The 12084-nt window shown below is 34.5% G+C and overlaps 1 protein-coding gene across 15 annotated transcripts in view; it reads right to left on the reverse strand.

The window, feature by feature from the left end:
• Positions 1–633: 633 nt before the first annotated feature.
• LOC105229801 (platelet binding protein GspB) overlaps positions 634–12084 on the reverse strand; it is a 453756-nt gene continuing 442305 nt past the window's right edge. For all 15 annotated transcript variants that reach the window (XM_049454139.1, XM_049454128.1, XM_049454127.1 and 12 more), the window contains 4 exons: positions 7719–7909; positions 6111–7647; positions 5645–6042; positions 634–4446 (listed from right to left, as the gene is read on the reverse strand). In XM_049454139.1, coding sequence (XP_049310096.1) covers positions 4173–4446; positions 5645–6042; positions 6111–7647; positions 7719–7909 — 2400 coding nt within the window. In that variant the 3' untranslated portion in view covers positions 634–4172. The remainder of the gene's footprint in view (positions 4447–5644; positions 6043–6110; positions 7648–7718; positions 7910–12084) is intronic.

Genomic DNA, 12084 nt, shown 5'->3' on the forward strand with positions numbered 1-12084 from the left:
ATTATTAATTTTTTATTTAGAAAATATCTTTTTTATTGTTAAATTTTTTCTTCAATTAGTTACTAATATTATTATTTTTTTATTAAAAAAAATTTAAATTATTTATTTATTTTTAATTAATTATTAAAATTATTATTTTTTATTTGAAATAATTTTTTTAATTATCAAATTTTTTCAAATTAATTATTATAATTATAAATTTTTTATTTGAAACTATTTTTTTTAATTATTAAATTTTTTCAAATTAATTATTAGAATCATAAAATTTTTATTTAAAACGCACTTGTTTTAATTATCAAATTTTTTCAAATTAATTATTATAATTATAAATTTTTTATTTGAAACTATTTTTTTTAATTATTAAATTTTTTCAAATTAATTATTAGAATCATAAAATTTTTATTTAAAACAATTTTTTAAATTAACTATTAAAATTATTTCGTTTTTAGTCAAAACATTTTTTTTGTAATTATTTATTAGAATTTCAAATTTTTTTATATATAATTTTTTTAATTAATTATTAATTTTTTATTATTTAAAATTTTTAAATTAATTATTATGCATTATGCAGTTTTTATTTTAAAAAAATTTCAGCTGAAAATATTTTGTTTTTGTTTAGAACTTTTATTCAGAAAAAAATTATTATAATCATAAAAAATTAATTTTTTGTTGAAAAAAAAATTTTAAAAATAATAATTTTAATAAAAAAAATATTTTTATAATTTCCTTATTTTTTGCATAAAAATAAATAAATTCTATTGTTGCACGTTCGCTATCTTTGTATGCATGTATGTATGTATATAATTATATAGGTATATTAATATTAACAAAAATTATGTTTTGCTATTGCTATTTATGCTATTTATTTATTTGTTGTTGCTATTTTGAGTTGCATTGGTTTACTCTATAGATTTATATATTATTTATGTATGTTTGTATATATTTATGTATTAAAAAAATTATTGTTGCAATAATTGTAATTGTAATTGTAAATATATGTATATAAAAAATCTTGTACAGTTGCCTCTTTACTTTGCTTGCTTGTTTGTTATAAACAATTTGCTTTAAAAAATATCTATGTTTGTATGTATGCGTGTAAATGAACAAAAAATTTAACTATTTTCATTTAATTTCAGGTTATGTCTGCACGCTGCGCTATGCAATTTGTATATATGTAAGTATGTATGTAATTTGCTATCGTTGTTGTTGTTGTTTTGAACTCAATTAATGTAATTTTTGCTAAAAACAAAAACAAATAAAAATACTCTGTAATAATTTTTCTATTTGCTATTATTGTGAATTGTTGAACAAAACAAAATCCATCATGTACTCGTATGATAATACTTGTGTAGACTGTTGCCTTGTTGCATTTGTTTTTGTTTTTTTACTATTTAACAGTAGCTGCTTTTTGATTGTGCTATTAGTTGTGTTTTGTTTTTTTTTTTTATTTTACATAATATTTTAACTTTTGATTGTTTGTATGTAATTTGTTGAAACCAAATCTCTTTGTTTGTTTGTTTTGTTGGGTTCTCGCTGTGTTCTCACACATTTTGTATGTTTTTTTGTTTTTAATATTTTACAAGAAATATTACAATTTTAATTATGCTAAGTTCTTGCATTACCTTCTGTTTTTTGGTTGTTTGGTTTTGTTGTATGTTTTTCATCTGTGAAATTTCTCTGCAGATTGGCCTCATTGCTCCGACGACTTTTCTAGCATCTCTCACACTAACCTTAACTATAACCACTATCTGTTGTGATGTTTTTTTTACTATTTCTTAGATTATAAAAAGTATATTTCTTAAAAAATAAAAAAAAAAATATTTCTTGGAGAAAAAAATAATTTTCTCAGCGAATAAAAAAAACTCTTAGAGAAATAAAATTATGCCATTTTAACCTAATTAAATAAGACCTAAACATATTGTATGTACTATATATGTAAATAATATGTATTTGAATAAAAAAACCTCTGTTTGGCTTAGTAACGTCTCTTTGCCTCCATATTAACACAGGGCGCTCACTAGCGTCCGCTCTCTTTTCCTCAAACGCTTTCTAAATAATTGCCTCCTTTGAGAAATCGCTAGCACCAAAATATACTTATAATATTGCATATTTAAAAATTAAAAAATGGTTTTGCTTTTCGAAACAAACTTTCATTGAAAGAGAGGATCTTACCAATGCTCGTGCTGATCATGATGAGAGGTCTAAAAACGATCGTTTGTAACTTATAGTGTAGTGCTCAAACAGTTAGCAAAATGAACACAAAAGGTGGTGAACTGTTTATTCGAAGTTTTAAATTGAATACATGATGGTTGTTTCTTATAGAGCTGCTGAGTTTTGAAAAGTGATCGTGGCTTAGATCTAAAATCGGTATTAACTCAAATTTCACTTTTATTTTACATGAAAGACTTGCAGAACTACTAGATGTTTTAGTTTTTCAAAGCTTACCTTTATATTTGCGTATAAGGATAATCGGTAAAAATTTTCAAAGTCTATCAAAACTCAACCATTTTGAGAAGCGGTTGGTTGGACTCCAAAATCAGTACATTTTTATGATACAAAAATGCTCGCCTGTCTCCATATCGGGAATATTTGCAAAAAATATGTGTCGAAAGCACTAATTCTTTACAATAAGTTCTCTTGAAATTTTGGCTCTCAGAAAGTAGAGCTCATAATTTATCAGTTGTAAGATAAGATCTCAAGGTTCCTATATTAATTGAAAAACAGTTAGCCGTGGTCTAGTGTCTATCCAACTAATGAACTAGGGTCCTAGTTGGTAAATATATTAAGAGACTTGCCATCTTTCGAGACTAAAAAATTTACTGCAATATTGGGAGGACCCAAAGTTTTCTTGTCCTGACGTATAATAATGGTTTTTGCTCTGAAAACATTTAATTTTATGACTTCAGCTCGTTAGGTGACTTTAAGAAATCGAAATCGAATCGCAAAAGAAAATTAAAATTACTTATAGGCCATTGTCCTAGAAGTACCTAACCTTAAGTTGCGGATCGCAATTGGAATTCTAGTAGAAATACCTAACCTCAAATTTGTAATGAATATGATAGAAAAAAAATTCAAATAGTGAAAGGTAATTTTCGGCAGTGATTACATTTGAGAGAAAGTGTAAAAAGTGAACACAAAGACGAAAAAGATATGTTTGAACCTCATAGATTTTCAAAACTCCGTTAAAAATAAGAAAAAAATACGCAGGGTCGTGGCAGGTCTGTTTGTTCTTCGAATAATTCTGTAAAACTCCTCTCTTTCAATGAAGTACTCCAAATACTAAGTGTTGAAACGAAAGGCCTTTTTAAATTTCGCAAAAATAAATCACTAAAAAATTAAACTTGACACCTAGGGTGGAATTAAGACACTTAATTATTTGTTAAAACTAACTTTCATAAAAAAACCATGTTTTTAACTTTCATACGTAATAGCTAATACCCGCGTCTTCGCTTTCGTTAGATGAAATTCTGCTTGGCAGCACTTTCAACTCTTAAAATCATTTTCAACCTGAAATTATTTTCTAAAATTAAATCTGCAAACACCTCATACAAAGCGTGCTTTACTAAAAACACACATTCTAGAAATATTGAATTCAAAAACCTAATTTCTTACGCAATTCTTTGTAAACACGATCAATAAAGCTTAGTTAGCTGAGTTCCAATACAAATATATATGTATGTATGTATGTCTGTACTTAAAAAAAAATAACTGTTCTCACATCTTGTTACAGTTGTTGTTAAAGGCATGCCAGTGCCTCATACTTTTGAAGTTATCGATAATTTACAATAATTATCGATAATTTATCAATAACATATATCGATAGTTTATCAAGTATGTCTATCGGTAACAATTATCGATAATTTAACTATTATATTTATCGATAGTTTATCAAACCTGTTTATCGACAATTTATAGATTTTTTTTAATCCTGCGTTTCTTATACATATTATAACCTATAAACCGTTTCATTTACGCTTTTAACGTTGAACATTGTTGTTGTTGCATTCCACATTTCTCGCCTCATTCTGCATTGCATCGTTCTCCGCTGTAGCCGCGTTGGTCGCCAAGAAACCACACCACCAGCGCCACCAAGAACGTTCCGACCAAAGCTCTGTCGTCGGCTGTTCATTCTATTATCTGCGAAGGAGTCGTTGTCTCCTTCGCACCTCATCTCAGCGTGGTGCATTGTGTATGTGTGTGGTTAAATGTTTCGATAGGTAGTCGGCGCGTGCGAAACACTTGCCACACGATTCGCAATGGTACGGCCGTTCGCCGGTGTGTATGCGCAGATGACGTGTAAGGTCCGATTTGCCGCCGAAAGCGCGTCCACAGAAGAGGCACACGAATGGTCGTTCGCCGGTGTGTTTGCGTACGTGCAATTTTAGATTCTCCTTGGAGCGTACGCACTTGCCGCAGAAGGGACAGGCGAAACGTGAGGTTTGGGGGCTGTAAATTGGAAGTGGAATGTTAGCATATATTTTGACTAACGGTAAATAATATAGAAATTAAACTTATAGTATTAATCAGCGACAAAATTTGCTCTATTCGACCCTGTGTTTCTTAAATATGGATATTTCACAATATGGACACATAATAGCTAGTTCTAAATAAAAATGTTAGTTGTAAAGGGTATCAAAGGTTCAAAGAACACTTAGATCTGAAAAAACAAGCTTTAAATCCACTCGCCAGACAATATTATTTAGAACACTGTACTCCGAACTACGACAGGATACCCCTTGTCTCCTATCGAACACCTGCACAGTGAGGCCTGTATGCTCCCAGTTAAGAAGCACAATGAAGTCCTCTTCAAGTGCTTTCGCAGAAATCATCCCTGTAGTTACTTGATTGGAGCGGAACCGCTTCCTAGGAGCATCAAGAGACTACACTTTACCTACGTCGACGATACCAAACAATACCCCGACGAGACTTCGGACGCAACTAACTTTCGACAAGCTCTGACCGCCATTCACAGTGGAGCTATTAACACCTTCATTGACCCTCTCTCAGTGGATGGCGTACTTGGAGTCAAACCACCACCCATTGCAGGCGAAGAACTCTAGTGGCCGCAAGAAACGAGAGTGACCCTTGTGCAGCTTCATTCTGGAAACTGCAGCAGCTTAAACTCCTACTTATGTATAGTATGTCCTGCGTGCAATGAGTCTCCACATGACACTGGCCACCTCTTTGCATGGCCCACAAATCCTATTCATCTCACATCTCTCTTCTTTGGTCCGACCTCGTCAAATTAGCACGTTTTTTTAGGCCTATCGTTGCAAGACATCGACGGCTACTTATCTAATCCTGACCATCCCAATTGGGATTAGGCAGCCTGGTCTCTTGGATGAACTTTTTGAAAATATAAGGGTATGTAAATGAAAGGTGTGTTTTGGCTCAAGTGGTATTGCTGGTTTACAAAGTTTCTGCTGTTCCCTTTTGGGGCTTGGCATACGTCAGCTTGGCTTCAAAGACTACAGGCGTTAAAATTTGAAAACTGTGGATGTTGTATTGAGGTATTCACAAAAACTGTGCGAGAAAAGTCTGGACGTCCATTGACTTTAAGAATATTCACAAACTAATCGGATGATTTGTATGGCCTACCTTTGTGTTCTCTCAAGCTCGCATTGATCTCTTTTCATCAACTTACCGTTTGTCCCGTTGACGTTCGGCTGCGTCGACACGCAGAAAATTGAGTATTGAAGCCTCTTGCGGATTAAGGCCCAGGAATTGTTCGTTCGGTATGCGTTCGGCATTGATCAACGACGTAATGGAGTTCAGTGAGTTCAACGAGTTCAATGACGATGCAGCCGCGTGATGCGCATGTGGATGATGCGAATGCGGTAAAGCCACATGCGCATGTGGATGTGCGTGTTGATGTGGTGGCAGTGATGAGCCAGCAACACCGCTGTGCAAGTGTGGTGGCAACGGTTGCTGTGGTGCTGGCTGTTGTTGGTGATGTGGATGGGCATGTTGATGCTGTGGGTGGCGTTGCAAATGATGATAGGAGGGATCCGTTTCCATTTGTGAAGTTGTAAGAAGGCGTGGCTGTTTGGTTAAAGATTATAAAAGTATAGAATAGATGCAATAATTCTCGGTAAGAATACTTTACTCACCCCCTTATTTGTACTATGAATTCCATCTGAACTGCTTATGTTTGCCTCGGCCACAGTGGTGGTAGCTAAAGCTGTTGAATTGTTGTTGTCATTGCATATGATCATACCAGCCGAATCGATGGTACAGTCCTGATCTTCGCGTTCACGCTGCTCACGTTCATCATCGTCCTGCTCACGCTTGACATTAATGCGCAAATCCTCACCACCCTCATCGGGCAACATCGGCTCTTGTGAACTGGTCACCACATCCTGTTCGCCCAGCATATGCAACGGCGTTATACAGTGTTTGCCAATCACGCTCTTCTTGCCGTGCAAGCGCTCCAGCGCGTGATTGAGGCGATGCTTTTTAAACGATTTCAAATAACGGAATTGCATGCCACAGACGTCGCACGTGAAGAGCTTGTCGGCCGGCAAGCGAGCGCGATGATTCTGCTCCTTATGCTTAGCATAAGCCGAGCGATAACGATACGATTGACCGCATTGCTCGCATATGAACGGTTTTTCCTCGCCCGGTCCGATGTGTGGATGCTGGAGCGTGGCATGCTGCTCCAATAGCCACACATTCGGAAAGTGTGCATTGCAGACGACGCAACGTGTCTCCTCTTCGATGGGTGGCTCACCAAATAGTGACGACGTCTCCGATGGACTATTCAATCGTTGCGTGAGCAACTGGTGTTGCGCCAGCAGCGCTGAGGTGGGTGGTGGTGTTGATGAGGTAGAAGATGAGGAGCTTTTCTCCTTGCAGCTGGACGTGTCGGTGCAACCGGGTGTGCTCGAGGAGAGCAACAGTTGTGTGTACGAACGTAGACTGTCGCTGACGCCACCGAGTGAGGAGCCCGAGCGACGACGTTGCAACAATTGTTCGAGTGACTCCTTGTAGAGTAGCGGTGAGCAGGCGTTGCTCAGTGCACCGCTACTACCGGCGGCGCTGGCTGAAGTGCCCAGGCCACTCGAGGTGCCGGCGCTGCTGTTGTTCGGTGTGTGCGCAGCACTTTCGCGGCCACTGTCGCGTGCGTCATCGTGTGTGGTCGTGAGTTCGATGACGACGTCATCGTCATCAGCGGCCACCGTGTGCGTTGCGGGTGTGTTATCCGCTTTCGTTTGTGTTGAGATGGCGGTGGCATGTGGTGACGGTGTGCCTTGACGGCTGGACATTTGCTTCAAATGTTGTTGTTGTTGCTGCTGTTGTTGATGATGGAAATATGCAGCTGGCGAGGGATAGCGCACATTGAATGTTTGTTGTTGCTGTTGTTGCGGCTGTTGCTGCTGTTGTTGGTGATGAAGTTGCGTTTTGTACTGTGGTTGTTGCTGTTGCACCATCACATTGCGTTCGGCTTGTTTTTGTTGTTGTTGTGGGGATGTTGTCTGCTTAACTGGACTAACAGTGCTCGCCCTATTATTGGGCACTGTTACGCCAGCAAGCAAATCGGCAGTGTTGGCATGCGAATGATTCGGATGGAAATCCTTGGCGAACAAATCACCGACGGGATTGAAACGTTGGGCAAAGTCCTTCGGTGTGTTCAACAAGTTGTGACTTCTGTTATGTGTGGAATAGAAAATATTATGTTTTGTTTCTAACTACCGTTATTTATGCGCAAGCGCACTTACTTCAAAGCTTCTTCGGCCAGCCAAGTCTGATGTCGCAGCATACCCAAAATTCTGGACGGATCTATGTCGAACAAACTCAGACCGAATGGTGTGAATGGAAAGGCGAACGGTGCTGGACAGTGGGCGGCTGCCACAGCGGCACTGCTGCTGTTGCCCATAGCGCTAAACGGCGAACTGAAGTGGCGAAAGAGCTTTGCGAGAGAGGGGAAAGAAGGAAGAGAGAAAATCAAAAATTAGTAAGAGAACTTATTAATGCATATCAGCTGTTAAGTTTATGTGAAAGCGGCCTGGAGGCATGCGAACTAAATAATAAAATAAAATTATTAAAAGCAATGATTTGGTTTTGGTTTTCTAATGCCAGACGGTGTAAAGCAATTATGGTTGGGTTCTTTTTAACGAATTTCTATTTTCTTTTAAATATTTTTGAATTTTTAAAACATTTTTATAGCTCTACTAATAATCTTTGCATAGTTTAGAAATTTACAATTATGTTCTTGCCACATTTACTACAAATAAAGAATTGTATTTTATTATATTTCATTGGAATTAGCTTACCGTTATTGCATAGCCGACACATTAAAACATTTAGAATTGAAAACATTTAAAAGGCACACACATTTTAGTGAAACATTAAGAAGTACATACATACATGAATAAACTTAAATGCATTTTAAATGGGAAGAAGAAGCATGCCGTAAGTTTTAAAGTTTATGGAATAAATACTGGTTCATTAGATGGAAAACTTCAAAATATATTAGACAAAGTTCCTTAATTTTCTTAAATAACTTTTTTTTCTATAAAGCTGAAACAATTAAGTACAATTACAATGGGCGATGTTACGATATTGATTGAAAGTGACAAAAAGTTCACAAAGAATCAATGCAGTATGCGACGGTGAATTATCGTGGTGCAAAAACCAAGAGTTGTCGGCCCATACTTCCGGCCTCTTTTTACGAATGGCTTCGCGCAAAGAACGGATAATACTCGAATAATATTCCTTATTGACAGTTTTGCCGGTTGGAAGGAATTCGGAGTGCATCACACCTCGATAATGGAAGAAAATTGCCAACATACTGATCTGCTTTGATGGTTTTTCAGCTTCGGCTCATCTTTGCCACGATATTCGGCGGATTGATGTTGATGGCCGTCCCGAACGTGGTTCATCGTCAACGCGTTTTCGACCCTCTTTGAATAATTTGTAATAATCAAAAACACTTAATCGCGACAAACAATGATCACCCAAAGCTTTCTCCAACATTTTGAATGTTTTGGCACCAAAATTTGCTTCTGAACACAAAATTGAATGAAACTTCTTTGTAGAATAATTTCACTGATCATAAAAATCGCCGAACGCACTTTATGTACTTCAAATGTAGTACCCATAGGAAACAAAGAATCTCTTATATGAAATGTTTAACTTGCTTAAAGAATAACATTACGTTACGTAAGTTTTGTAGATCCTGTTCTCCGGCGATCAGATATACAAATAATATTTGTTTGTATTTGTTTTTTGTTTTTGAAATTTCTTAAAATATACACGTAATACTTTAGAAATAATTTCTGTAAGTTTCAAGTATATTCGATGAATATTATTCGAGTTTTTCGATAATTAGCAAAAGGTTCTCAGGCGCTTTGGAAAGTCTGTTCAAATGCGTTTTCTTCAAAACCTTGTTTTTTGAAGTGATGACCACAGTGGCTCGAAAACTGCGCGGTAGATTTCAATGATGTTTATTTTTGAGAATATGAAAAGAAGTGTCCGGTGGAATGATTTTTTATTTTGATATTTTATAAACAATTAACTGTTGGTTTTTCCCGCAAATATAATAGAAATTTCCAGAGGCCAACATTTTTTTAATTAAAAAAAGTATGTATGAGGCACTATATCATATATTATTAAAACACTAGTCGAAACCATAAAAGATTTCTCTATTATCTATAATGTTATTACAGATCGTAGTGCACACAACTGAGGATTCATGAGAAAAATATGCTAACGGAAAAATGAATAGAAAGCTCTTCAAGTCTGTTTGAGTCGATTCGATTAGTTTGTTCGATTCGTTACTCACTAAAGCTTTCCGTATCGAAGAAAGCAATAAGTAGCAAGAGGGCTTCGATAGTTGGGTGTTTATAATCATATATATTATCATTATCAATGTATGATAAGAAATTTCACTATAGACATATATCTCTTTTGCCTTTCTGAATTTAATAAAAAATATTATAGGATATATTATATTATTATAAAAATATTATGTCCGTAGAAAATACACGATAGCACTCGCGGAACATAAAAGCGTCGAAGACTTGAATACCCAAGTCTAGAGTTTATTAACAAAAGTACATCTAACCAACGAATTTCAAGTATTTTAAACTTTTTGTATATAAAAAAAAAATAATTAAAAATAACAACCGATTTTTTTTTTTAAATTTGGTTGGAATAGCACATAGCATAAACCTATTGTTAAAATAATGCAAAAATATTTAATCTTAAACTTAAAATTTTATTATTGAGAAATAGTTTCAAGCAATTGTTAATATTAAGGGGTTACATGGGTTTCAAAAAATCTATTTCTTTTATTATCTTGTTAAATTCTACAACATCTTTAGAATATTGTTCTAAATTTTCAAGTTGAGCCGTGTAATAGTTTCGGAGATACAGCCTTGAGAACTTGTGCGCTCGAGGCTAGCTAGGCTTAAGTGCTTCGTCTTTAAACGTGTTCTCAAAACTGTTCGTTTTTGAAGTCGGTTGAAAAAATTTCTCGAGAACTACGAAAGTAATTTTCATAAAACTTTACACAGGTCTTTGAGATACAACTCTAAAGAACTTGGACAAAGAGTTTTTTTTCGATTACAACTATTTGAAAAAAATTTTGCTACATTTTCACTGAGATTATCATTTTGTTTGTAAAAATTTCTACCAAAAATCCAATTTTCGGTTTTCTTCCTTCGTTCAAGTTTTAAGTTAAGGTATTAACTAAAACTCGTATTTTTTCACTTTAGATGATCCTGTAAGGAGTTATCCTGCCAACGCGGGCGAATCTTTTTTTGAGGGAAAAACGGAAATGGCGTCGCAATGTTCGAGTTTAAAATATTCTTTTCAAAATTTTCAGAATTTCTTTGTGAATAGTGTGTGTTTTTAAGAATAAAAAATTCTAATGAAATATTTTATTTTTTTTAGGAGAAAAAAATTTTTGAAAAAAGTAGGGGTATGCGAATCCAGTTCGATTCGAGTCGAATCGAATCCTTAGATTCGATTCGATATTCGAGTCAAATATCGAATATTTCGAATAGTTCGAACTATTCGAATTATTCGAACTATTCGAATTATTCGAACTATTCGAATTATTCGAACTATTCGAATAATGCGAATATACGGGTCGAATCTCGGATCGAATAATTTAAATAATAATTTTAAACGAAAATGACAAATGTACGTCAGATGCATGGCAGAGATTCAGATACTACTGGCGCTAATTAAAAATCATGCAAATAGTCAAATATTAAAATTATTCGAACTATTCGAATAGTTCGAGTAATTCGAATAGTTCGAGTAATACAAATAGTTCGAGTAATTCGAATAGTTCGAATAATTCGAATAGTTCGAATAATTCGAATAATGCGAATATTCGGGTCGAATCTCGAATCGAATAATTCGGTTCGATTCGCGTCGAATAATTCGAAATTTCGAATATTCGCATGCCCCTAGAAAAAAGGTTGTTTTTTACCCGAGGAAACCCCAACTTAAATTTGTATAGAAGCGTTGAGGATTTTGGTCGCCATGTTGCCCTAAAAGTACGGCAATAATTATATTTATTTATTTCTAAAGAAAAAAATTAATTAATAAAGGTGCTACTTTCACTCATTTCCTATACAGTAAATAAAAAGATAATTAATTTTTTCATTTTTATATATTTTATTTTCACTTTTATAATTTTTATCATTTTTATCTCTCATTTGCTTCATTATATTTGTATTTGTATTTGGTTTTTGTATGCTTTTTTTATTATTTACTTTTGTTCAATATGTTTGTGTATGTGTGTGTATGTATGCAATATATAATTCAATTATCATTTGTTTATAATATATATGCTTTTCTATACACTGCAACGCTGCTAAGTCACAATCAACGCCAAATACCCAATCGACCAATCACATTCGAGCTTTGTGACTATGTGCGTGAACTTTAAAGTTGACAATTTCTCTTTTTACTTGTTTTTGCTTTCTTTTTCAACGAATTATTGGCTCTGCTGATAATTTGTTTTTAATTTTGTTTTTATTTTTTTGTGTTGCTTTGGAAAATATGTGTTTGGTGTTGAGACGCTACTAAGCATTTTGTTTATACATACATAATTTTTTGCCTTGCCAC

The sequence above is a fragment of the Bactrocera dorsalis genome, chromosome 4, assembly GCF_023373825.1.
Source record: "Bactrocera dorsalis isolate Fly_Bdor chromosome 4, ASM2337382v1, whole genome shotgun sequence".
NCBI classification, from domain to species: Eukaryota; Metazoa; Arthropoda; class Insecta; order Diptera; family Tephritidae; genus Bactrocera; species Bactrocera dorsalis.